Raw genomic sequence first — 26,319 nt, 5'->3', positions numbered from 1 at the left:
TTTGAAGCCCCAGTGCTGTGCTTTTCCTAACTCTTCAACCTTACCAGGCTATTTTTAGCCCTCCAATGCCCCCAATCCCAGACAGACAAGCTCCTTCACTGTGGACCCATGAAACCCAATGGCCTCCCCTAATACTGTTCACTCTGCACCCCACCCCAACTTACTTAGATCACGTTCCCACATTTCCAGTGGCTCCTCATACCAGTGAACATGTGCACAAGTGGGGACCTGATCTATGATTTTTCAGCTTAAAGCAAGCCACATGATTGTATATTGGGTCTCTCAAACACATGTACATGCCCTGGGTTTATTGACCTTGCCTTCTCTATGGATTAAATCAATCATTTCCTTGTTCAGAGACACCCTTCTGTTCACACCATGGCTTGCTTGCTTACTTTCTTCATTTTTCACCAGAATCTGCGTTATTAAGCAGGGTACCATACCAGAACTCCCCGTCATCCAGTGAGGTCTGACATAAGCGTTTCCTCTCAGATGGGCTGACCAAACGCCACTCAGAAGAACTACAAGAAAAGAGAAATCGAACTTTACAAGGCTACATGGCATTTCCTGTTCCCTCATTCAAAAATACCAGCTGGACCTTTTAGCAGATGATAACTCTTTCAGATTGGTTGTATTTGAACAGTAGGCACAGCAGATACCTCTGAGGGTCCTTGCTTGCTCCTGCTTTCACTCAAGCCATTGGAAAAACTGTTGACTTAGATGGTGGCAGGATCAGTCCTGATATCTCTAGGTGGCTGCGTACTGTATTAACCAGTACTTCTGTGTTTGCAATAGTGCTCAACCTGAGGACAAAGTATAGTACAGAAACCAAGGTCCATTTAAGTACTATGATCCAAGCTCTAGATAAGCCTCAAGGTTTTAGTAACCTGCTGTGCTGTAAACCTTAATTTTATACCTGTATCATTGTTGCCAGTGGATGTATCTACATGAGATGCTTAATGCCCATTGGACTAATTCTATTGCACATTAATGTGGCCAGCAAAAATCATGATAATGCGCAATAGATTAGACCAATGGGAATTAGGCATCATACAAAAAGCATTCAGTTATTACAGGTATTAAATAATGTGCCATAATTTTGAGTGTAGCAGATCCTGCTTCAAATAAAGAAAGGGGGAGTAGACAGAGCTCTTATACTCTGTAAGGTAGGGAAAAGATATATTTAAATAACTGAAGTTCTGTTTTTAATTAGATTTCTCATTTTCATTCACCTCTGCTGTTCCTGGTATTATAAATTCATAGATTCATAGATGCTAGGGCTGGAAGGGACCTCAGAAGATCATCAAGTCCAGCCCCCTGCCCCAAGGGCAGGAAATCAGCAGGAATCATAAGATTCCTGCAAGATAAATATCCATTTATTTGAAGATGTTCAATGTAGGTGCTTGAACCACCTCCGGCAGCACTCTACTCCAAACCTTAGGGGCTCAGACTGTAAAGAAGTTCTTCCTTATGTCCAACCTGAAACAGTCACAGAGGAGTTTGTGACCACTTGACCTTGTCATCCCTTGGGGTGTTCTGATGAACAGATGTTCCCCCAGATTCTGGTGAGCATGCCTGTTAAACTTATAGGTGGCCACCAGATCACCCCTGAGCCTGCGCTTTCCAGGCTGAAGAGTCCCATAGGTCTCAGCCTTTCATCATAAGGTCTGACCTCTGATCATGCATGTGGCTCTCCTCTGCACTCTTTCAAGCTCATTTGCATGGCTCTCCTCTACACCCTCTCAAGCAAAGTTATTAGGTATTAGGAGGGATAGAAACAGAAAGACCTTGGTACTTCCTACAGAACTGCTGTTGTAGTAGTATATTTCCAGTCTGATTCTAAGCATGGAGTGGCAGAAGTCTTGCAGGAGATTTCTAACCCAAGCCTTTACCCTGCAAGTCAGTATAGTCATGAAGATTCCTGCTTCTACTTAGAGCCCTGTTGGCTTCTATGGGACTGTGTACTGGCACTGTGGCATGTAGTAGCACTTCTGTGCACACAATCAGAGCTCTATTTGGCAGAGATGGGACTTTGAATAAACATTTCAATAAGCTAGATGGTTGTCCTGATCCTAATTCCTAAATATGCAAAGGTCAGTAATTATACCAATCAATTATTCTCTAATCTGGGGATGATTTAGCAAAAGATCATACATATTTGGGATTCATTTTGGAATAGTTTTGAAACAGTGCTTGATTCTGATTAAGTTTCACTGGGTACATGTACACACGCAACTAATTCAACATGATAAACTCTGGAGCTGTTTGAGCCAGAGTCAGCTGCTCCCAGGTGCAACACTTACATGTGTACCTGGACAGCAGCAATTTGAGCCCAGGTGGAGCAGCCTGGACTGGCAAGGGGCACAGGGGTTCAACTGCGGGCTCCAAGTGGTGGCATTGGGAGGTGGAGGGGCTGGCTGGGGGATTAGAGTGCTGAAAGTGCAGAACTGTGTGGCTCCTGCATGCCTCAGTCAGCCTCTGTCACTGTCTACACATGCGTTTAAGCACATGTAATGACTCTGCCATAAGATAATGCTGTCCCTGCCAGTACTATCTCGTGGCAGAGTTAATTAATTGACTGCACCCTAATACCAGTGCATGTGTAGACTGTAATGCTTTACTGCAGAGCTAGTTACTCAGATTTGCAGTAAACCACGTGTAGGTGAACCCACCATTATTAAACAGGTTGTTGAGTGAGAATCAGATTAAATTATAGAATTGAGTCTCCTCTTATTTACTCTAGTGTAAAACAAGGACAATCTCAGTTGATGATATTGGAGGTAAGGTGATGGAAGGGAGAAAAGAAACAGGCCGTGTATACATACAAATTAAATTAAGTTTATATATATAAACTTTATAAAACTTAATTTATTTAAACTATCTATGGAGTTTCCTTCTAAAATGGTAATAATTTGTATTTTGCCTATTGTGGATATTAAAAGCAGTTTAGGAAGTTTCACTGTTGGGACCTACTGAGTCTTTTGGTCTTTGCACAACAAACATAATATTAAGGAACCACATGGGCACAGAGGGGACCCAGTAACTACTTTTAACAGTTAAATGCAGCATGGCTCCTTGCCTGGGCCTAGTTACTGTGTACAATGCAGCTCTGGTAGCATTAGAAACAGAACACAATGAATGTCAGTAGAGGGATGCTACATAGTGAGAGTCTGCTCAGTCTCTATACATGGCAGGGTCATTCAGCAGCCCAACATTTGGATGGTTATGCTGAAAAAGCTGCAAAGGGAATGTTAAAATATAAAAATATGCATTTTCCATTGGAATTCTCCTCAAAATTCATGACCACACTTATATTAATATAATATATGATATTTACTTGTATTTCATGCATGTCTTTTCCCCAGAAATTAGGCCCCCCAAATTAGAGTGCATGTCTTAACTGGGGAAGCTGATTTTCTGCTTGGAATGGAAGCACCCTGCTTTGATTCCTGCTCCCGCATTGATTCCTGGTCAAGGCAGCAGTGGTATTTCTACTTAGGCAACTGAGGGACTCAGCTGACTTAATGGCTCAAAGTTCTTCCCTCCACAGGTGTTAACAGTCATTTCTCCTTTTTATTGTTTTAATGTGCCACTAATCAAGCTAACCTTTCTTCTAGCAGTTACACTGTCTATTAGCAACTCCTAGTCTTTCTTCTCCTATTTCATAGCCTTGCAGGATATTTTTAGCTCTTTTCAAAATTTGTAGGTTCACCCATGGAGACCAGTCTTCAGTAGCAGGTAGAGGTTCAGCTTTTGGTTAAGCAGGAATGGGAGGGAGGGTGTGCTGAAGAGCAGACTCTATCCCTGCTCTATGTATCCGTAACTTTTTTTCTTCATTCTGTCTTTCCAAAAACATGCTTGCCTTATGTGGAGGCATGTGGTATTCAATAACATATGCTATATAGTAATATATAATATGTAAGACAAGTTTCTATAAGTAACATTATATGCATATATAACATTTTTGTCAAAACCCAAATTTTGGGACTAAACCTTGGCAATGTCCCTTTAAATGGGATCCAAGCAGTCTAGAAAATACTGAGATGTCGTTGTGATTAAAGCAATAGTTTTTTATTGCTTGTGCAGACTCTTAATTTAAATATTTAAGTAACACCATGAGCTGAAGATAAATGCAGAGCACTATATATATAACATTGACTTAGCCCTTCTTTGTTAACCCAGATTCTTTGCAACATAAGTGCTAGTGACAGAAACACTGACTTGTCACTCCAGGGGCCATTCCACTCCACTTGCCCCCATGGGTTTCTTATTCTTATGAGGTCCACCTTCTGGTCCCGGTAGCTCACCTAGAAAAAAAGGAAATATTGAATGGCCTGAAACTACAATGAGCCTATGGATAGTGCAACAAACCTTGGCTGCTCACTGTCGTTAATCAGTTTTCTCCAGTTTACAGGCTGTGTAACTCAGCTGGACACGAGGGAACTGTACCAGGGAAAGTGTATGGGAGGGCAAAATGGGGAGAAGGGAGTGGAAGTATTCTCCCACCATGGAACAAAGCTGCAGTTAGAGCTAAGTTAGGATGCTAATTAAGGATCCCAGCTCCTCCCTGCCCCCCCCCCCATGCCCCTTTTGGCACAAGAAGCTGGATGGTTGTACAGGGATGCACTCTGTGCCAAAATCCTGTCCCCTCCTTGTGTTGTGTGGCCACACCAATTCTGCAGCCAAATGGCATACATGTGACACACAGAGGACAGGCAGTCTGTCACAGTGGTTCCTGACTTTTCTTCAGGTGACATCATCTTGTGATCCCACTTCTGGTTATAAGCCTCACTTCTGCAACTGAATGTCTAGTAGGCTCATGACCCCAAGACCTCCCCCCCCCAGCTCAGGAACCACTGATTTATGACTTACTACCCTTAAGCTGTCGGTTTCCACCATTTGTCTTACATGAGATTTGCCTTTATTCATTACCATCCCATATTCCACCATACACAGTTGATGCAGAGCAATTGGGACATACCTCATCAATGCCAGTTACTGAGTATGCATGACCTTTTACAAGGCCGAAAGGGGTTCGAGCTTCTGACTCAGCAGTGCTGCTAGTCTGAAATATGAAAACAGACTTAAGTGACTTTCCTTGAAATGAAGTTGTAATGGAATGCAAATTTTAGCTGCTGCCATACCTAGAGGCCCTGATAAATCACTAGCTATACTAACATATGACATTGTCTTATAGGGAAGTCCTTTCCTCCACAAGAAAGTTTCATTTATTCTTTTTCTAAGGATTGAAACTAGAACTGGATGATATTCTTGGGGCAAAAAAGTCACAAAAAATATGAGGTTTTGCTTGTTGCCCAAGTATTTGTAAATTTACACCCAGGTGTATTGAAAAGCTATGGCTGGAAAAAAATTGAAGTGTGGAAGAGACAACTTCTTCCCCACCTTTCTCAATAGTCCAGCAATTAGTGGACTCATGCAGGATATGAGAGACTCAGGTTCAGTTTCCTTTTTTGCCTGAGTGGATTTGAATCCAAATCTTATGAGAAAGAATCCTAGCCAACTTTTGGTTGGGTGCTCTCAGTTTCTGATTGACACTGTTCTACTTTGTCCATTTGCCCTTAAACATTTACTGGATAAGGGTTTGGCGCCCAGATGAATGGCCTAACTGCCATGAAAAGAAATCATTCTCTCTCCCTGGCTCAAGTCAAACACCTATCATGGGAGAGACGGTGAAAGCCCTTTCCCAGGATCAACTCTATTCCAGTAATTAAGGTCTCTTTTGAGACCTGGGAGACCCTGCCTCAAATTTCTGCTTTGAATCAGGGAGAGAATGGTTTAAGTCTCCCGTATCCAGATGAATGGCATAATGACTGGATAGAAAGGGAACCCCCATGTAGTCCTCTCCATTCTCAGACTTAGTGAATTTAGTTCTTCACTCCCTTTACTTTTATTATGGGTGCCTGAAAGCAAAAGCAAAAACATCATGGGCAATGAACCATTTCCTTTGCTCCCAAACCACCATTTTTCAGCTTTTGTATTTTGTAAAGAAACCTGCAAAACAATTTTGTCAAGTTAATCCAAATCACTTTGGTTTTGGTTTTCAGTCTGGTTGTTAAACCAATAAAATCAACTCATTGCACAGCCCTCAGCAAAATCATCCCAGAACTTTCCCTTTGGACACGCTGGGGACTGACTGAAACTTCTGAGTGAGCCATCTTCTCCCATCCCTAGAAATGGGTCCACTTGGCAGATACCAGACACATCAGCAGAGCATTGCCTTACACAGCTGCTGCCCATATACTCCAGTAGAGCACTACAGGCTTCAGAGTTGTAAATCTGGTATCTTTCATGAGCAGGAAAATTAATTTATGAACTAACTTGCAAAGCCTCCTAAGCCCCCAGAGGGGTCACTAGAGGGTTGCAGCCTAAAATACCTTAGTAGTGACCGCTGAGGCCAGTAGTTACTGGCCCCCTTCCATGTGACAGGGCTGTGAATAGCTTTAACCCAAACCCAGGTCAGGAGAATGGGGCAGGAAATACAGTTCACACACAAACTGGACATCCCAAGTTGATGTTTGATGACTTTCTTTCTCTGATCAGCTTGTCTAATGACCAAAAGGGTTTTACCTATATATTAGATTATAGCTACTTTTTATAAAGTTGTGTCTTATTTATTTGCCATCCATTTCATCTGTGTTTCTTTAAAACATCTTTACTTTGAAACAAAAATCACACATACATAAAATGAAACTAAATTCAAACCGACTCCAGCGTCTTACTTACATCAATGGAGCAGCCCACCATGGAACCTTTCTTAAGTGCTTTCTCTAAAATGTCATGGAAATTGTCAGGGGCTTTTCTAACTTCATACATTTCTCCAACTCCTCCAGTGAAATCTTCCATGGCTTCTATTGCACTGCCTCCTTTCAGGGCTTCATAACTGCCATTCAGTCTGAAAAAATACACCTTAACTGTGAGACATGCTTTAAACACTTTTACATGATGTGCTGAGCCTGTCTGTCTTCTGACTCGTGTGGGCATAAATCAGCAGTAACACAAGTTAAATCAGAGCAGTTGTTAATACGGGGGTCATTCGCCCCTTCCCCTAGACATTCTTGAACCACTGGTTCATTACTCGTTCAGATCTGGACTAGGTTAGCAGGGACTATGCTGTCTTGACCCTATCATAGTTGATCACTGGTCTGCTGAGTACCAAGCCAAATTCTAGTCACATTCCAGGTTTTATCCATAGCAGTTAGTATTATTACCATTCCCAGCAGAGGAACAAAGAACATGTTTTAGGACTCCATCCAGCTCCCATTGTAGCCAATTGGAGTCTTTCCATTAATTTACTGGAAGCTGGAGGTTAATTTCATACCTTCAGGTCAGAGCTAAGGCAAAAGGAAAAAACAAACAGAAGGGGGTATTTGAAAAGTGAGAACAGTGCCTGTACCACATGACTCCCAGCACTTACTTGGCATAGGCCTTCTCCAGTAAAGCACTCCAAAATTCATTGTGTTCAGCTGAGTGCAGGAAAACCAAGCGACCCTTGAAAGTCGGTAATCGATCATCGATAATGATATCCAGCCACTCATTGTGTTGCCAAAACTGTTTAGAAGGGACAGAGAGAGGATCATTGAATAATTTATAGTATTGGATAGGGCTAATGACGCTCTCTAGTTATTGCTCTAACATGATTCTGAACTATCTCAGTAACTTTTAGGGGTGATTAACTAGATATGTCTATACTGCTTCTTGAGCACCTTCTTAAGGAAAGGGAGGCCTGGTGGAGGGCATCATGTACAGAGGGCAAGGGAAACAATGGCAGCATAGCCTCTGTTATAGGACTATAAACATGGCACTCTGTGAGCCAGATTAAATTCAACAAAAATAAGCAGCAAGTTTCTCTTGTCTCCCAAAACACCTTCAACTTCTCTTCTCAATAAAGTAAAAAGTAGGATTTTTTTTTACTAAATGTGACACACAGACACCTGGACTGAGACAAGGTGACCTACCTTGAACTTCACTGCTTTTCTAGAAATGATACCTGGCTATTTCATCTAAACTGTAGTGTTATAAACAGTAGTAAATTATTTAAACAGTGCTGAATTTAAATGAGAGGAAAGTAGAGTAAATAGGAGGAGGGAGAGACCAGGGTAGCAGCCCCAGATGCCACTCTGGGGAGTGGAGGGTACAGAAAGAGCTGCAACCTCAGCAACAGCTGATTGCACTGCTCTGATCAACACCTCAGCAGCCAGCACTGCATTGGGCATAATGTGGCTGCCTTGGGTGTGGAGCTGCCTGGTTACATGCATATTATGAACCAAGGGCACCAGAATATGGAATAAGTAACAAGCCAAGTTCATGGCAGAGAGGAATTTTCTGTCCACCATAATTTATCTCTGTATGAACAAATCCTATAGATTTCTACAGCGTTTAATGGAAAGTTACTCAGCTTCCCTAAATTATTCTGAAAAGCTACAATATTAAGTATAGAACAGTATTCTTTCTATGGAATTTCTAACCCACAAAATTCTGTAATAGAGATTTATTGTATTCTATTTGTGTTCTAACACCATGCTTAGAACTGTGGTATTGGAGCACTGAGTATTTATTTAAGTCTGTATGCTTGTTTAACAATTTTATACAAATTACCACTTTAATTCTATTACACTGTATTGGACAATTTAGAAGGAATTGGAATCTGAACTAATCAAATACCCTGAGAGAGTTGTGTCTGTATTTCTTGATGTGAATTAGATATAGAGCATCATGTGGCTCAAATCATTTTAAACATATACACATATCCTGTTGAGTCAAATGATTCTCTTGGTCACACCTAAGCATCCCTTCTGATTTCCTTCTGGTGGAGCTGAATACATGTAATTGAGAGTTGAATCTGACTGTGAATATTCAGATCTTCCTAGGCTAATGCCTTGATTTCTACCACTGTATTTCCCTTTAAAATAGGGAAACAGGTATGACGGTAACATTTTTCCTGGTTTTCTTATCCAGACGGCACAGTACAGTGCATTTAGTAAGGACTATTTAGAACATCCCAGTCACTCTCCTCAACTGTAAATTGAAAGCCCGACTCCAAAACAGACTGGGACATTTAGCTTCCCAGGCCCTTGATGGGTTTGAATTCTGTGTTGTGTACTTATCTTACCTGAAAGTGAAATATTCCAGCATAACCAGGTCCAAAATTTTGATCCTGAGGTACAACTCTGGCTAAGGTTTTGTCATTCAGAGTAAGTGAAGCTATGGCTGCCAATAGCCAGCAGTCACCTGCAAAATGAAAAGAGCAAAGCATAGATGATCCATAATGTGTTGGGAAAATGCACAAAATATATAGGGCGGACATTCTGTAGCAGTCTTGTCATAGCCTCCATGAGTCTGTTCCCTGTTAAACTATTATGCTTGAAGTCAATGGAGTTTTTCTAGATTTAAAAAATTGTAACTGAGATCAGAGTCTTGCCCTATTTGCATTATGTGATCCATATTTCATAAAGTATTCATTAAGAATTAACACATGTTGATTCAAGTTGATTTCATTAGCTTGTGATTTTTGTATTTCCCATGGCATGTAAACTTCTCCAGAACCGATTAGGAATACAACTGTCAGCTGTTTTTCTCAATGGGCTAAGTTTTGGGTTTTTTCTACTCAAGTTATTTGAATTTAAAATGATTTTAATTGGCTTAGGCCCATTATTCTAAAAGTTCAGAAAAAGAAAGGTACTAAAGCTTCATTTGCTGATTCTATGTTGGTTTCACATGAGACACTTGATAAGAGTTACAGCTATGATTAGCAGTATGCTGGCTGGTTGTCTATCAGTTAGGGGTACATCAATAACTTACTTAACTTAAAAACTCAAAGAGAGGATGAGTTAGCTGGTACTAGCCAGGCAAGATGTAGTGCAGAACCACTACATTTGCTGTTCTCTAGGAAGTTTTATAGAAGCTGAGCAAACTCTCATCCTCAGGAAATCCAGCGCAAAATTTCTCTTCACTTTAGCAGGACCAAAATTTGAGAACATCCTGTGAATTCCTTTTCCTCAGAAAAAAATCAAGACCTTTGCTTTGTGGTAGTGATTCAGGGAAGGGAAATGGTAGTTCTGAAGAATGAATCAACCACATTTCAAAAAGCCTGACACAGCTTCTATGTTGTTTGCACTGAGTGAACAGAGCAGTGAGTGCCTCTTACTTAAGTAAGTGAGTGTCCCTTACAAGACAGCCACTACACTGTACGATTCCTGTAAGCTATTTTGTCAGAGACTGATGGGATGCCACATGACCTCCAGAATTCCTCTGATGGAAAGTCTTACACAATCTGAATAGAATTAAACAAATAACTTTCTATGGTAATGTAACAGGGCTGTGCAGAAATTACTGTAAAGCCCTACCGAATACAATAGAAAATTATCTTTCTTAAACTTTCTTAAGTTTTAGGTCCATCCTATAGTGTTGTACAAGGACATACCCTTTTCAGTTCTGTAGGATTATAGTTGAGGTCCTTTTGAACTATAATTCCATTCAATTCCAGGCACCCACTGTGTGGAGCAAGGTGATTTAGAAGATAACGGCATTATGGAAGTTAGTCCTGTAAATACCATGTGCCCATGCAAATAACCTTTGTCTTCCTTAAGACATCCTCTTTCTACCATGGTAACTGCTTTCCAGAGACTTTGTCCTCTTCTACTATAGTCTGTAAGCATGTGGTCCTCCAAGACAGTGTAGCTATGTTGTGACAGCGTAGCACGTGGTATTAGTGTGCTAATCAATACATCAAAACACATGTTGGGAACTATAAGCAGGTTTGTGTGCCAGCTGCCTTGCAGGCTGGCTTTGCTCCCCCTGGGAGCTCCTTAGCTAATCCTCTGAATACAAACAGCCCTTGGACCAACAAACAAACCTTTCAATCCCTTCTCCAGGTGGTAAGAGAGTCCCTTAGTTTAGCATGGCCCTTTCTGGTAGCGATCTTATCTTGGGTCTATTTTGCCTCTTGCCTGCAAAGTGATGCATTCCCTTGCTCTGCTGTTGCTCCTCAGGGTTTTCAACTGCTTGTGGGATACTTCCTCACCAGCTAACTACTCACGGCTGGGCTTCCACAGTAGGGCTAACTGCTTTCTCTTAAAGGGCCAGACCTTCCTATTATAGGACGCAAATACCACGTATGTCTGGGTAACCCCTTGACACGGTGTTTGCCCCATATTGTCAAGAGAGACAATAAATATAGCCCAGAATCCAAACTCCTGCAGACTACTATGTGCTTACAGGACACAGAGCAGATCTGACCTGAGGAACCTAGGGATCCCATACATCTCCAAAGGGGTAGCAACAGGGTATTCTCACTTTGCCCTACCCAGAAGTTCCAAAACTTAATCTTGTGATGACCTCGCTTAATATGGATGTTTTCCCTTGAGCCTGTACATACACTTTCATGTGCCCTGCCCCATGTTTATTGCAGGACTTAACACACCCCAGTTCCTCCGTGGTAACTTTTTCTGCCTGCTCTTACCCCACAGTGGCTGCGGCTACATGAGATGCCGACTGTGGAGTAGCTTGTTACTAGCGCACAGTAGCGCTGTGTGGCATGAAGTGTGACGTGATGCTATTGAGCAGTGGTAATGAGCTACTGCGCAATCAGCATCACCTAAAAGCCATTCAGCGATGCAGTCATTTAGTACTCATGTATGTAAGTACTAAATGACTGTGCAGTAACAACCGCACAGTCATTGTCTCATGTAAACGCGGTCAATGAGAATTAAACTAGGATGGTTAACCCATGAATTAAACAGGGTTAAACTGACCTGCTTTAGTTTTCGTTTACCTTAGGGTAATTGGAGAGAGAGGGACAGCTGCTGTTGAGGTGCGAAAGTGTGCTAAATCCCACTCCCTATTAATTGCAATGTAATTAGGAGACAATGAGGGGCTCCTGCTATTACCTGCAACCTTACTCAGAGTTGTACACCCTAATTTGAAAACCATTATCTTAGCCTATTCAAGTTCCTTTTTAATTGGAAGGAAAGAATGTGATACCTTTATCCAGGCAACTAGAAATGGGTCTGAAGTTAGAATGAGAGCATGTGTATTACTTCTAGTTTCACTAGTTCCATTAACTCAGGAAAGAAGGGGCAACCACAGAGCTGTAAAAGGGCAGCTTTGTGCTCTAGGCAGCAGTGGCACCCAGTGCAGTGCTACCTGCTGTGCTGCTGGTAGCTATTCTTGAGCCTCCTGCTCACCTCAAAGGCAATAGTTGAGAGTGCTGCTTGAGTGGCATTATTTCACAAGTCCTAGTCCTCCCCACCAGAGACTAGGATGTTTTGGCATCACAGATCTTAGTGTAGGGGTAAAAGATAAACACTCACCAAGATCCCCTTGGCAAATGTCAGTTCTTGTAGCTCCTCCAGTTATAAACTGTGGGTCATTAACAATGTCCTGGGAGAGTAAAAGAATGAGTGAAATAATTTAACAGATGCCTGCAAAAACATTGCAACATTTAGGTACTGGACCTGTCACACGGTATGTAAAGTACATCACTGTATACCTTGGGAACCACAAGGAGAGTACAGCTATTATGAAGTGCTATGTTGAACCATTAGAGTGTATCAGCAGTGATAGGATCATTTGTCTTTTTTCCAGTTACTTTGGTATTTATCAAAGAAATTTGGCTGGCAGTCTTGATGGATGAAATTCTTTGCTTACCTGCGGAGTATGCCTATCACAGACAGTGGCCTGCAGCCATAAACACATCTCCTCTGGAAAAAAAAAAAAACGGCTGACCCCAACCTTTGTTTGTTTTACTGAGCAATGTTAGTTTTAACTGGGAGTAGCAGCAGGTATGCTACTCCACACCCTTGTGGGCTCAAAGCTTAAGAACCACTGAGAATATATGGCCATTGTAGAATGAAGACAGTTTGGACAAGTATTTCTCGAATTGTTTTATATTCAATTGACATATCGCAGACGTTCTTTGCTGTACAAGAAACTGTTTGTAACCCAATGAATTTGCCAGGGATTTTTCCCCCTTGAACATAAATTGCCATTTAAAAGAGTACATTGATTCTTTTGCTGATATTTGTCTATGGAATTTATTTCTTTCTGAATGGAATTATGAGGGGCATCTACTGGCTCATTGATCTTGAAACCTGGGTAGAAATGTTAGGTATTTATATGACCACTCAGAATATCAGAGTGCACCATAATCTTGGAGGTATTGATCCTGCTGCAGGGAAGTGCAAGTACCTCCATTTTTCAGGTGGGGAAATTGAGGCACACAAGGACTTGCCCAAGATCAAGCAGTGAGTTTCTGGTGGAACCTGGATTTGAATCTGTATTTCCAGACCCCCAAGCTAGTCATCTAATCACTGGACCACCCTTCTTCACTTATCAAGTCTTTGGCACACCTAAGGCATAGCTCTGCAGTTTCAGCTTTGCACTAGGAGATAGATAGCCCTGTATCCTGGTCCTTGCTCCTACCGGGGATGAAGAGAAATGCAAGCAGAACCAGCCAGTATTTGTTCAGGATCACCAGAAGCAATTGCCACAAGAGGAACTGTCTGTAACTGGCTTTCTCAAAGGCTGTGTAGAGCTGTTAAAATCAAATGTAACAGAGAAACGGCCTATTTCAAAGCTCATTCAAACTAAAGGGAAGATTATAATGAGTAAGTCCATTCAACACAAGGCCAGAAACAAGAAGCAGGACACTTGCATTAGCATGGCACAGTGCCTAGCCTAATTAGCTCTGCAAAGAAAAGAGAAGCAGAGCTTATTAGCCTGGGCACAGGAGGAATATACACTAATGCAGCTATTCTGCTTCCAGTCCAAGAACTATCTTAGAATATCTCTGTGCAGTGCTGCCTTGTGCCATAATGACATGCCCTTATTGACTCCTGTGGGCTTCAGATAAAGAAATAAAACCAAGAAATTATTCCCACATAGACTTCATGATCCATCCCTGCTTTCGTTTTAATTCAGAAAATCATCTTGCCTTGCATGATAACACAGGAGGTGCTTCATGTAATCAGGAGGATACCTTGTTGGTACCGTCTTGATATAGCCAAGGCGTCAGTCAAGGCATCAGTCAAGATATGCAACCCTATAGAAATCACAACACATAAACCTAGATAGGCTGTCATTATCGCTGACAAATAAATAAGTAAGGGGTCTGTTTTCTCTTGCATTTGGGTAACTTGCTATGCCAGAAAAGTCTAACTAAATTGAATTGAAATGAATTGAATAAACTAGGAAAGGCTGCCTCCTCTGCTATATTGAAGGGATCCATATGCATTTAATCAGTCAGCCCTTAAATCCCATTGCAGAGCTGGTTGTCTAATTTGGTCCAAACTAATCCAGTTAAGACTAAGAGAAAGAAACCTCTTACCAGTGCATTTGCAAAAGGCAGAAATTAAATAGGGGTAAAATAATAGAAGATTCAGTTTCAATATCTCAACTGCTTCAGTTGTGTGGATAGAAAATGGGTGGCTTTTGATGTATTTATTTTATTTAAAGACAATAAGAATATTGTACTCTCAGAGAGCTTCTAATTTCTTTTCTAGCTAAACGAAGTTAGTCAAAGTCCAAGTAGGACAATGGAACCTGGCAATATCGAAAAACAAGCTAAACAGCCTGATGGTTTTGAGTGTCAGAATATGTTGCAAAGAGACTGTTCTGCCAGCTTTTACTGCATGTGTTAGGCTTCTCTAAGAAAGTGGGATGTATATTATTTGGGTGGAGAAGTTATTTTAATATGTAGAGATAAGAAAAGTGACAAATTGCTGAATTTGCACATCATTATGTACATTCAGAGGCATCCCAAAGGGTGCGGGGGGGCCAGGGCATATCAGCCTGTGCAGGGCTGAGGGTGGCAACCACCTGCAGAAGCCAGCAGCAGTGGCAGCGTTGGGGGCTAGGGGAGAAAACATGGGAGGTTGCGACTGCCCGCAGAAGCCGGGGGAAGGGGAGCGGCAACCACCCACAGAAGCTGCCGGCACTGGCAGGGCCACAGCGGGGCCTGTGCACCACTGTCCGTGGGACCCAGTGTGGTTGCCCCAATTGGCCTCCTCCCCAGGGATGGCCCTGTGTACCTTTTTTTGTGACAAGCAACCAGGACCTGGGAAAGGACCTTTTTCAAACAAAAATAATCCATACATTAACAGTAGTACATAAAAAAAACAAACATATCCCTTAAATGAAAGCTCTAAAATAATTTAAAGTGATAACATGTTTTGAGGACTGGCAGATGACAAAACAAGGAGCAATGGTCTCAAGTTGCAGCAAGGGAAGTTTAGGTTAGATATTAGGAAAACCTTTTTCACAAGGAGTAAAGCACTGGAACAGGCTACCCAGAGAGGCTGTAGGATCTCCATCCTTAGCGGTTTTTAAGACTCAGGTAGACAAGACCTTGGTTGGGTGATCTATTTGGGGATAGTCCAGCTTTGAGCAGGGGGTTGGACTAGATGACCTCCTTATTTCCCTTCCTACCCTAATTTCCTATGATTTTATGTAAAAACTGACTCCAGACAGGATAAAGAATGAGCAAGATCCCAAGCTGGTAAAATAAATGTCAATAGAGGGGTTTTTTTGTTTTCTCATGCCTATTAAACTTGCTTGATAATAATCCTCCTATTTTAATAGACTGGATATTTGACAAAGCTGGTAACTAGCTCATAAAAAACCTTATAACTTGCCAATAGTTCTAACTATTTAGTTTAATAAATAAAAGATATCACATCTCCCAAAAAACCTTGTCTGCTTATAACCTTCCAAGCCCTTCATTTTCCTATCCACAGGAACACTTTTGCCATACCCAGAGCTCCCCTGTGAGTGATTGCCATGATCTGAAGTTAACTCCTTTGGTGCTAGCCCTTGCTGTATATGAACTGAATTGCTAATATCCCACTAGGAGCTGGTTCAATTGAAGAGCATATAGTGGATATGGGAAATGAATAACACTGGGACTACATTTATAACTTAGCAGTGGGTGTGCGATAAAGTTCCCCTTGGGTCTAAACAGAATACAGGTCATTATACTTATCAGCCAGCAATCCTCATACTGGTTGTAGCTCTGGTTATCCTTGGATCAACCCTGGCACATTGGCCTTGGGGGTTGCCTGCACACATTTTGTTCAATGTTTCAGATCCAGGAGGACAGCAAAGTGGTTGAAAAAGGTGATAAACTCTCAAAGTTAAAACTGTTTGTCCTGTCCCTCAAGGATGCTTCATGCCCCTCTTTTAACACCCTAGAGCCAAATCTCTGTACTTTCCTTTTCCCTTTTATGTTTCTCTGGTGGCATAAACAGCGTGAAAATGACCCTAAAATAACCTTACATTAAGATTTTCCTTGGGTGGAATAAGGCTACAGAAATGTCTCTTTGCCAGACCCTCTTCACAGTACCCATGATAAAGAATGTGCTGATTTTGTAGAGAAAAGGATGTGGTCATAGCGCTTCTCTGTTGCAGTTGTAATCATTCAAGGACCAGCCTCAAAAGGACTTGTTATCTGCTAAATACAGGTTACAGCAACCACAAGGCTGCTCAAATGTATGCAGGAAGGACAAGGTGGAAATACAGTGAGGTTCAAAGTTGGTTTAAAGTCACCTTCCAGCCCATTCTGTGCCCGCCCTGAGCAGAATGCCCATTTGCTTTATTGAAAACTGAGTGTTCCCAGCACCTCTCAGTGTGCATTCAGCAGTGAACTGCAACACTGTAATTGAAAGGCACAATCCTACTCCTGCTGAAGTAAATAAATATGAGCAGGTCAAAAGAGCATACCCTTACTCAGGGCACAAGAGGAGAAGTGCCCACTGACCAATAAAGTGTTTATGCCAATCTGAAATTTGCACATTAATTCTGTATAGCTGAAGCTTCTGTAGGTAGCAAAGAGGCTGACCTATTTTTAGCATGTTTTCTGGTTTCAAAGGAAGTGATCAAAATGTGGTGATCTGGACACATTCCTTCACGCTAAGTGCATTTGTGGGAGGTAGCATTAAATAGGGAGTTTGGTGTGTCAGAGGTAAAGCAAGCAAAGGTAAGTCAAAGTGGACCATATGTTACCTGAACCACCTGCTTGTTAAATACACTTTGCTGCATCTGAGCTGTAAGTAAATGATAGCAGAAGCAATTCATTGCCCTTAAAAATATAAAATTGTTGTACAAAACTATAGGGATTTCAATAACATGAATGCTGCTTACAGAGAACCTATGTTTTACAGCAAGTGCAGTGTACAGCAGTTACCAGGAAAACAAATCCAACACATCACTTAGCCAGTGCTCAGGTACTCAAAAGTGTGTGCCCTTGGCTCAATAACCTTCACTCCCTAGGGATCAGTTGTGCAGAGTTCCCATCATATTTTGTGTGCACACCCGGAGGGAGGACATCTCCACAGCTCTGAGTGACGGCACAGCTGTCATTTGCAAGTTTTACAAATTATACTCCATATTCTATTTTTAAATAATACAGTTCCACTCTACTTGACAGCTCTGGTTATTAGCTTCACAGCCAGGTCATTAGTTTGATTCTGGGCTGGAACATTAATAACTGACATTATTGACAGCTGATTGATTGGAGGGCTCTCAAGCGGTCTGAATCCATCTCTGAGAGCACTGTCTATGCATCTTAATGAGCACCATGGTGGCCAGTTTCACTAGGGTCCAAGAGCCCAATTCTCTTTTCACTTACAACAAAGCAGTGTCCCTGAGTTTATACCAGCACCACCTGTCAGTGGTGCTGGTATAAACTCAGCAAAGAATCAGGCCCCAAGGACTGCACTGACAACAAAAGATGTATTACAGGCCTTTCCAAGTTAGGGAGGATAAAGAGTATTATGCTGCTACTTTAGCCTTTTATAAAACAGAAGACTTTAGTTTCCAGGATTATCAATCCAACACAGCATGAGCACTGCATGGCAAGACTCCTCCACCACCTTGATTCTGCATGGTGCCATTCAAACTTCAGGAGCTTGACTTTGCAAATGCTCTTATTTGGATTAGAAAGAATACTACCCATATCTTAGTGTTACATTCATCACCATTTTATACGCAGAAGCATCTGGGAGCCATCTAAGAGTGCCTTGATCACAGCCAGTTTTAAGGTTGGGGGAAACTGTAAGTAAGAAACATATTGCAGAGGTTCAGAATACCAGCTTCATTCACAAACAGACATGGGCATTTGCAGAAGGGCTCAGGACAATCCCCCAAAAGTGGTATTGTTTGAAAAGGGGATAACAACCAGGGCAGCCAAAAACCCACTGATGTGACAGCTCCCAGAGATTTCCATCAGCAAAGTGCTGCAGAGTCCTAGGGACAGCTAAATGTATCCAATTGTCAGACACCTGAAAAATGGAAGGGAAGATGCCATATGCCTTGTCAGTGGAGAATTCCTTTCTAGGGTGTAGCGATATGAGATGACAGAGGATTGTGAACTTTATACCTCTCCACATCAACAATGCTGAACTTGACTGTAAATCTGACTACCTGTTCAACAACTGCTGCACAACAGTCTATATACAAACCTAACTAGGAACAGTTCATGACCTATAAAAGGAGAGAAAGTATGAGTTCACATCATAAAGCATACTTTTATTCTGTGGTACAATTCTGAGGTGGTATATGCTGGAAGTAAGGGATAGATTAGGTGCCTGAGGAACAGAAGCAAAGTTTAAATTAATTGCTGTGAGGTCCTGGTTCTCTCAACTCAGTAGCAGCTATAATATGGAAGAGATACCAGTGGACTAGGTATTGAGCCACTTTGTCTTGCTGCTTGGGCTTGAAAAATGCATTCTCTCAATCCAGGCTGGTGGTTTAATAGTGAGTACTTTGTGTGGAATTACAAGTATTTATGGGCCTGATTCAGAGCCCAATGAGATTAATAGCAGTCTTTTGTTGACTTCAAAAAATTTGCGTTAAGCCCATAAGGCATTGCTATTATGGCTCTAGGTGAATTAGGCTGTTCAGTGTTCAAAATCTGTTTAGTTTACATGGTTACATGGTTACAGAACTTGGGTATTTGCCTTCAGTTGTCTGCCTTCTGTAATAGAAAAAAGGATTTGCCTTTTTAAAGCCTATCTTACATCTTTCAGTCTGTGGAAAGATTGCAAGACCACCTTTGCATTCTGTATATTTTGGAATCAGAAGTAGAGACTATCCCTGAAGAATCCCTTTCAGGGTTTTTACAATACCAAGTGCCTCCTGGGGTGGAACAGAGTGAGAACGTATAAGCCAATTTCTCTCCTAACATCAACATAACTCTAGTGTATTGTCACTGATTTCAGAGTAGCTAGTATTAATTTACATCAAAATATGCAAAAAGAAAATCAGGCCCTACAAATTCCCTATAGATCTCTAGTCAAGCTGCATGCATTCAATACAGCTACAAATGGTTAGTGTATTAAGTGAAGGCAGCTAGAAATCTAGGTCATATTACAACCAACTGAGGCTTTTGGTACGTAGTTTTCAACCTGTTTAGACTTAGGGCACCCCTCATTAGATTCGAGGATCCCTCAAACCTGGTTTTCATTTTTTTTTTTTTGACTACAGAAAAATAATAGAGCAACACTTCTGTTGCAAAACACTCAGAAAGACAGGTCAGAATGCTTTGAACACTACAGATTCCTATTTTAAATTTCTGGGTTTATCTTGTGAATGATATTTCTTTACATAGCAGTGCTAACACTGTGGCACTCCTTGATACCCTTGAAAGAATCTAAAAGCACCCCAGGGTACCACAGCACCCTGGTTGAGTATCACCGTTATCTGGGTTTATGCAAAAAACCTTCAGTTCATTCACTTAGGTATCTTGAGGTACTGAATCTGTACTGAACCTGGTTTTTTATATACTTTAAAGCCACAGATTCATGCTTCTTACTAATGGAATACAAACACAAGTGAATGGCAGAGCAGTGCCTTCAATGATATGATTTCTATACAATATCCAATAATTACTACTCCTTCCCCACGAAAATAAGTTCTGCAAACTGACTTGTTAGGTAACTCTTCTCCCAAAGTTGAGAGAAGGGAAACTATTTTAAATTTACCATAGGTGAAGCAAAAAGAAAAAAGGCTAAAAAACATCCTAGAAGGTACAAAGTAACATTAAGATACTGGATTTCTCAGTGTGTGTTGCAAAACAATAACATTGATGTGATAATACCTTACAGTAGTGTCAGCATTGAACAGGGTGTCAAGTGATTGTGGCGCCATTCTTGATTCTGCCACTGACCTTGGGGAAATCCCTTCCCTTTTCCATACCTCTCCTTTCTCTCACTCCCTTTGCCTGTCTTGTCTATTCAAACTGTTAGTTATGGAGGAGAAGGACTGTCTCTCACCACAGGAAAATGAGAATAGAATTGAATCTCATTTTCACCCACTTTTACTAATTGTGTAAGGCAGACCAGATCGGCATCTTAGGCCATGTTCAGACAAGCCCGGATGTGCGGTATGTGGTGCCACAGATAGGTGACCTGTCTGCGGTGCCATACACCACACATGAAGACATTCCTTGCACTGCTACCTTGCAGCATGTGGTGGGGGGTTGAAAATCCCAGGGTCAAAAAAACCCAAGCTGAAAAAAAGTGGGGTGGCACATGTGGCAGCAGTGTGTGCCACCCAAAACCAGTGGCTGGCCAGCCACAGTCATGCTCCAGCACAATTGTTGGCCCCAGGCTCCTCTACCCCACCTGGGGTAACCTGCCACACACCAGAGTGTTCATGGCACAGGCATTCTCCAGGGACAAGTAGCTGTGGCACACTTTGTGCCATGGCTACTTGTTCCCAGGGAAACACACATTCCCACTCATGTGGACATAACCTTAGAGTCTAACTGGTTCAGAGATGCATAAGCTTTCATAGGAGACAGCTTGCCTCATCAGATGGACTTGTCTACACAGACAAGTGGATTAGAATAGCTCTTCTGGTAAATTCCCCTCTATAGACCAGCCCTAAATTGACATATCCTCTGAGTGCTTGAGTGTAGTCACTGGGTAGGGGGGAAATACAACTCAGGGAGTGGCTTCATCATGTTCCCAGGTTTGCTCTGTTCAAACAGGAGAGGGTAAGTATGAAAGGAGAGAGTGCCTCTCCCTATATGGGATGGGGACTTTCATGAGTTGGCATTTCACTGCTGTATTGACCTAGATTGAAGTCCCTTCAAATTTTACTTCTTATGATTCTAAGATTTTGTAATCCTCAGCTGGTGTAACCCTAGTACCTTCAGTGAGATTTATAAAGGCCTATACCAAGTAATGGTCTGGCCCATGCTATGTACACACGTACACCTGTATCTCTCTCTCTCTCACACACACACACACACGCACACACAATTAAAAGGTTCATTTCTATAATAATTTTTCAAGATAAAGCTATTTCTCTGTGCATGTGTAAAAGCTGGTATCATCTGGCAAGGAGGTCATTATTTCTTCCCGATCAAAAAAATTCAAGGACAATTTCAGAGATGGCATGAAACACAGTGTAAGATAAGCACCAAGTAAAGCACCATGAATATAGACTCCTTCTTGACACTAAGCTTCCTCTACTCCCACTAACTGATAGGCAATGAAAACCAAACAGAGGGTGTGGACACAAGAATGACTTACCGGAGAGTAAAAGGGGGAGCAGGGTTTCATTGCCTGTCAGCTGGTCCTCAGGAACTGCCCATGTACATTTTTATCCAGTGGTGAGTGGAAGCTACATTATGGGAACTTAACTGTCTTCCACTGGGGAGAAACATACTTAAGGGTCAGAGAAAGATAGGGGGTAAGCTCCTTTCATTTATACCTTCTTATTCTTTCCTGTTAGTTGTTATGCCTGCTGCACTCTTCTTCACATAAGCACATATTTTAATATGGCAGAAATCACTGCCTAAAACCATGTCTCATGGCTGTTAGCACATGCTAAACCTGCACTGTAGTATCTTTACTGCTCTCGTTGCCAGGGCTAGCCAGCATGAGCTAGCACATTATTACTCTTACTCACTTTCCCCTTTACCATTCCTGCCAGGCACCAGTCCTGCCAGCAGTAATGTAAGTGTTTAAGCCTTGGAGTAGTGCCAACAGAGTGAAGCCAACAATGTGATACGGCTCTGGATAGAGGCTTCCTCGGTCCTTGCTTGCATGGACAATATTGTGCTTACAAATATAAAAAATTCTGGTCTGATTTCTCTCTTGCATACTTAGGTGTAAATCAGGGGTGACACTATTGACCACAATGTAGTAAAAACAAGATCAGAACAAAACACATGAAGTATTCACATGAATTTTGCAGAGATATATATATAATATTCACCTATATGCTACCTAGTGATCTATACACAAATCTCTATCTCTCTCTACACTTGTTAAGAGTCATTTTCTCATTCCAGATGACCAGATCCTGATTCATACTGAAAACTCTTTGGGGGCAGAGACTATGTACAAACATATCTGGCTCCAGTGAAGTCAACTGCAAGACTCCCACTGACTTGGGCAGAACCAGGATTTCCCCCCACATATTTCATCTCTGAAGCTCTGGTGCTCTTCCTCTCAGCTATTGTATCTTTATGTTAGATTTGATTCTCTATTAAAGGCATTCAGGTGTCTTGTCACAGGCCAAAGAGAGAAAAATAAATACATGGTGCCCAGTAAGAGCAGTAATAGCCTCTGGACTGTGCCATACTCACCCCGGGCCTTTTCCACACAAAGGGGATAGATGGCCTCTCACTGAAGAAAAGAGAGGAGTCAGTGGCTGGGAAGTCACAGTCCTCAAACAGGATTCCCTCCTGCTGGCACTTGTGCTTCAGCTCCTCATATGTCTTGCCAGAGGAGTGTGTGGCCCGTGCAGTCTGGGGCAGCTGGGGAGCCTGGGGTCTCGAATCCTGGTACGTGTAAGGCATAGCTCTGCCCCTCCTGCGGCAGAGAAGGCTTCAGTGATCCCAGAGACCGAGGGGGGAAGGTAAGAAGAGACCAAGGAAAGATGAAGAGCGTGAGGAGAATTTCAGCACCCTCCAATAATAGAAGGGAAAAGAGGAATGAGGTGCTCACTGCAGAGAAGAAAGACAGGAGTGTGTGTGCTCCCAGGGAAGTAAAAATGGCCTGAGCCCCTCCCCTTTTGCACCTGTATGAATGGCAAGGAGACTTCCCTTTCTGCCTGAAATAACAATAGAGGGGAACGCCTTGAGAGCAAACAAAAAAGCAAACTTGTTTCACCTCCTCAGATAGTCCAGCTGCTCGGTGTGTTCCCTCAGGTATGTAACCCCGGAAGCCACACTGAAGAGCAGAAAGATACCTTTCATTTCATTTCATTCATGTTGTGTAAGCTCTACCTAGGAAGAGAGAGAGAATATCTGCACACCCCCCCTCCATGGCACTGGACCAAGCCCTTCACAGTATGAGGAGGGTGGAGGCATTTTCTTTGCTGGCTGGATGAATTTGAGAAATGTCACCATGCGTGAAATCCTCTCGTGTCTCCTGGTCCAAAGCCACCAAATGTAAAAGCTGAGCCTTATTATGAGATATCATAAACCTGGAATCCTTTCATCATAGCTTTTCCAGGCCAAAAGGGCACCAGAGATGACCGCTACAAGCCAGCTGGCACTCTTGCTTATAAAAGGAGGGGGAGGACCTTTCTGCAAGAATGCTAGATTAGATTACTAGGCTCCAGAGCCTTTTTACTGAGCAAGTATAGCAGGGTCCTCCCTCCTGCCATCTACTTCCATGGGGAAGACCCAGGAAGAAACCTGACCACGGGCCTGAAAACGTCTCATGAAAAGTGGATGCAAAGTTAAGCTAAAGGAAACTGGATCATTAGCAGGTATGGAGGACTAGCAGGAGAACTAGCCTGGGGTGTAAAGTTGTGTGGAGACAGCATGGTTAGATGGCGAAGGGTCTATGGTGTGGGAGGCTGTGGGGTGGGAAGGCCATGCATTGGACAGAGACAGAAGATTTGGTGTGGGTGAGGGGTGACTTTATCTGCAAAGGGATTTTGATGGGTTGTGTGGAAGGAGGTTTTTTACATATTGTAGAATAGATTGTGGCATAAGATGTTTATGTAATAGCTACCTAACCACACGGTCCTATTTTGGGGACTTTTGTTTGCCTGTACTTCTGTTTCTTCAGCTATTGTTTGCAGCTTTTACCTGTCACATCACATATACTATTAGACTGTGAAAGCTTTGTGATGGGGAGGGTGTTAGTCAGCACACTGTGGGAGCTCTGAAGAACAATAATTAGTAGTGTTTCAAACTCTGCTTTGGGATGGACTTCCTTCTGTGCTTACAAAGGTAGAAGATGCATGCTGCTCAATATGGCTCATGGAATACAAAACATGAGCTTAAAATACAAATGGTACTAACTGTTCTTCTCACTTCATTGGCCCTTTGACAGGTCAGTCAATTTCAATCAATGCGACTTGGAATTAATTCCTTTCCGTTCTGTTATTTTTCAGGATAGTGTTGGAGAGAGCGCCTTCCATTTCATGCTCAAATCATTTCATTGCATCATTGTCGTTAGTGCCTGGAGGCCCCAAATGAGATCAGTGCCCCACTGTCTTAAGCATTGAACACATGCATTGTAAGTCTCTGTCTCAGCCATTCTCCTCAGGAGACAGCAGTCTGAGTAGACAAGACAGAAAAAGGGTGTGAAGGAAAAGAGAGGCACAGAAAAGGGCAGTGATTTTCCTAAGGTCACATGTTAGGTTGGTGGCAGAATTAAGAATGGTACCATTGTTGCTTGACACCAGTCAGTGTCCTGTTCATTAAACCAAACTGCATTGTGCAGACCAAGCTTTTCCTTACACACTTGGTGAAAACTTAAGCAGGGGAGATATGTTTCTTTACCATAAGGACAAATTCTAGTGACCTTTTCTTAAAAAAAATTGTAATTGTGCTTTGATGGAGGGACTTTAATTTGTCAGAAAAGAGGACTTTTTGTCTCAGAGGTTCTGTGTGCTGACCCTGTAAAAAACATGCTCAGATACGGTGAAGTTATAACTCTGAAAAAACGGTTTGGACACATTCAGTAGAGACATTTTTTAGAATTTATCAGCTAAATTTTCCAAAGGTTCCATCTGCCCCAGGCTATGTGTCAGCCTGTGGCTCAGAGTGACTATCCGAGAAACTGCAGCTCTAGTCTGTGTAGTCCAAGCTGCAATCCAGGTCAAGGGCAGTGAGTTTTTCTCCTCTTCCACTCTAAGGCTAGGTACAGACATTCAAAAAGCCTGAGGTGGAATTGATCTAAGTCAGATGGTTTTCTGTAAGCAGCGTAGTTTAGATTGGTAGTTTAGATTTAGGTGGGAGGGAGGAGCAAATCTTAGACCAGGTTCCACCATTTTTAAACCAGTCTATAGGCGCACCTACACATGCCAATTTAAGGCACATCAGTCATTTTTAAGGTTCATTAAGGGCACACGTCAACAAGTGCATGCCCTTAATGCACCTTAAAAGTGGCAATTTTAGGCTTTGTACCAAAAGCAGGTATCAAATTTGTGCATGAATAACTAAAGTGTCTTAACACACGTAGATGAACTAAGGCACATTAAGCTGTGTGTATACTGAGTGATTTAGTCAACTTTAGTTCCAAGTTGGTCCGCACACCGCGTTAATGCTCCTTAGCGTGTGCAGGTGTAGATGTGTGCCTAAATTGTTTTGATGCACAGTAGGCAAATGTGCATTAAGTTTAGGTGTGCATAAAAGCATGTGTAGACACACCCTATGTGTGCAAAACTTCTGTTCTGTTATGGGTATAGACCATTTTTGTGTGCCGAACTTCTGTTCTGTTACAGGTATACCCTGGTTTCCGATCACTTATACCAGTAAATGTTCAATGTCTGTACCTGGCCTACAAGGCTATGTCTACATGGTTAATTTGGCATGCCTGACAGTGGTGCCTTTAGGCCTGCTGCACTGCTCTAGGTAGGTCACCTCCACTGGAAACAGTTTAAACAGGGGTCATTAATACCTATGGAATGAAGAGATTAGCAGGAATCAAGTAGATAATAATTAGGCCTATGTGAAGTGGCTAGTATTCACTTCAGGTTAGGATTCAGTTGATTCAGGGGACAGTGATTTGATTCAGTGATTTACATTGCTGTCCTGAATAGGTTTGGCCAAATTTGATTCAGAGGTTCAGCTGCTGCCGAATCAGCCGAATCTCCAAATCACAGGGCCCATCCCCCGCCTGCTCTCAATGGTTGCCCTGCCCAGCCCCAGCTCCTGACTCTTTGAAAAAGAAATTCCCTACTCACTGGCTGCTGCGGGGAGGGGGTAGGGGGTAAATTCCTGCTGCACCCCCACTACCCCATGCAACATGGGGGGCTCTGTCACAAGCCCCCCGACCCCCGCCTGCTCTCCCAGTCCCGTCAATAGTTGCTCTGCCTGGCCCCAGCTCCCAG

The 26,319-nt window shown here is 42.3% G+C and overlaps 1 protein-coding gene across 1 annotated transcript in view; it reads right to left on the bottom strand.

The window, feature by feature from the left end:
- The window catches only part of CAPN9 (calpain 9), a 48,373-nt gene extending 23,288 nt beyond the window's left edge, over nt 1-25,085 (bottom strand). Inside the window, exons 1-8 of the mRNA XM_019549884.1 lie at nt 22,613-25,085; nt 12,330-12,399; nt 9,131-9,249; nt 7,436-7,569; nt 6,745-6,913; nt 4,982-5,065; nt 4,222-4,307; nt 444-521 (exon numbers count right to left, since the gene is read on the bottom strand). Of these exons, the coding sequence (XP_019405429.1) occupies nt 444-521; nt 4,222-4,307; nt 4,982-5,065; nt 6,745-6,913; nt 7,436-7,569; nt 9,131-9,249; nt 12,330-12,399; nt 22,613-22,825 (953 nt within the window). The 5' untranslated portion in view covers nt 22,826-25,085. The remainder of the gene's footprint in view (nt 1-443; nt 522-4,221; nt 4,308-4,981; nt 5,066-6,744; nt 6,914-7,435; nt 7,570-9,130; nt 9,250-12,329; nt 12,400-22,612) is intronic.
- Nucleotides 25,086-26,319: the final 1,234 nt, after the last annotated feature.

This window comes from Crocodylus porosus, unplaced genomic scaffold (genome assembly GCF_001723895.1).
Source record: "Crocodylus porosus isolate Cpor-Errol unplaced genomic scaffold, CroPor_comp1, whole genome shotgun sequence".
Taxonomy (NCBI): Eukaryota; Metazoa; Chordata; order Crocodylia; family Crocodylidae; genus Crocodylus; species Crocodylus porosus.
The sequence above is the reverse complement of the archived record's forward strand: the minus strand, read 5'-3'. Positions and strand labels throughout refer to the sequence as shown.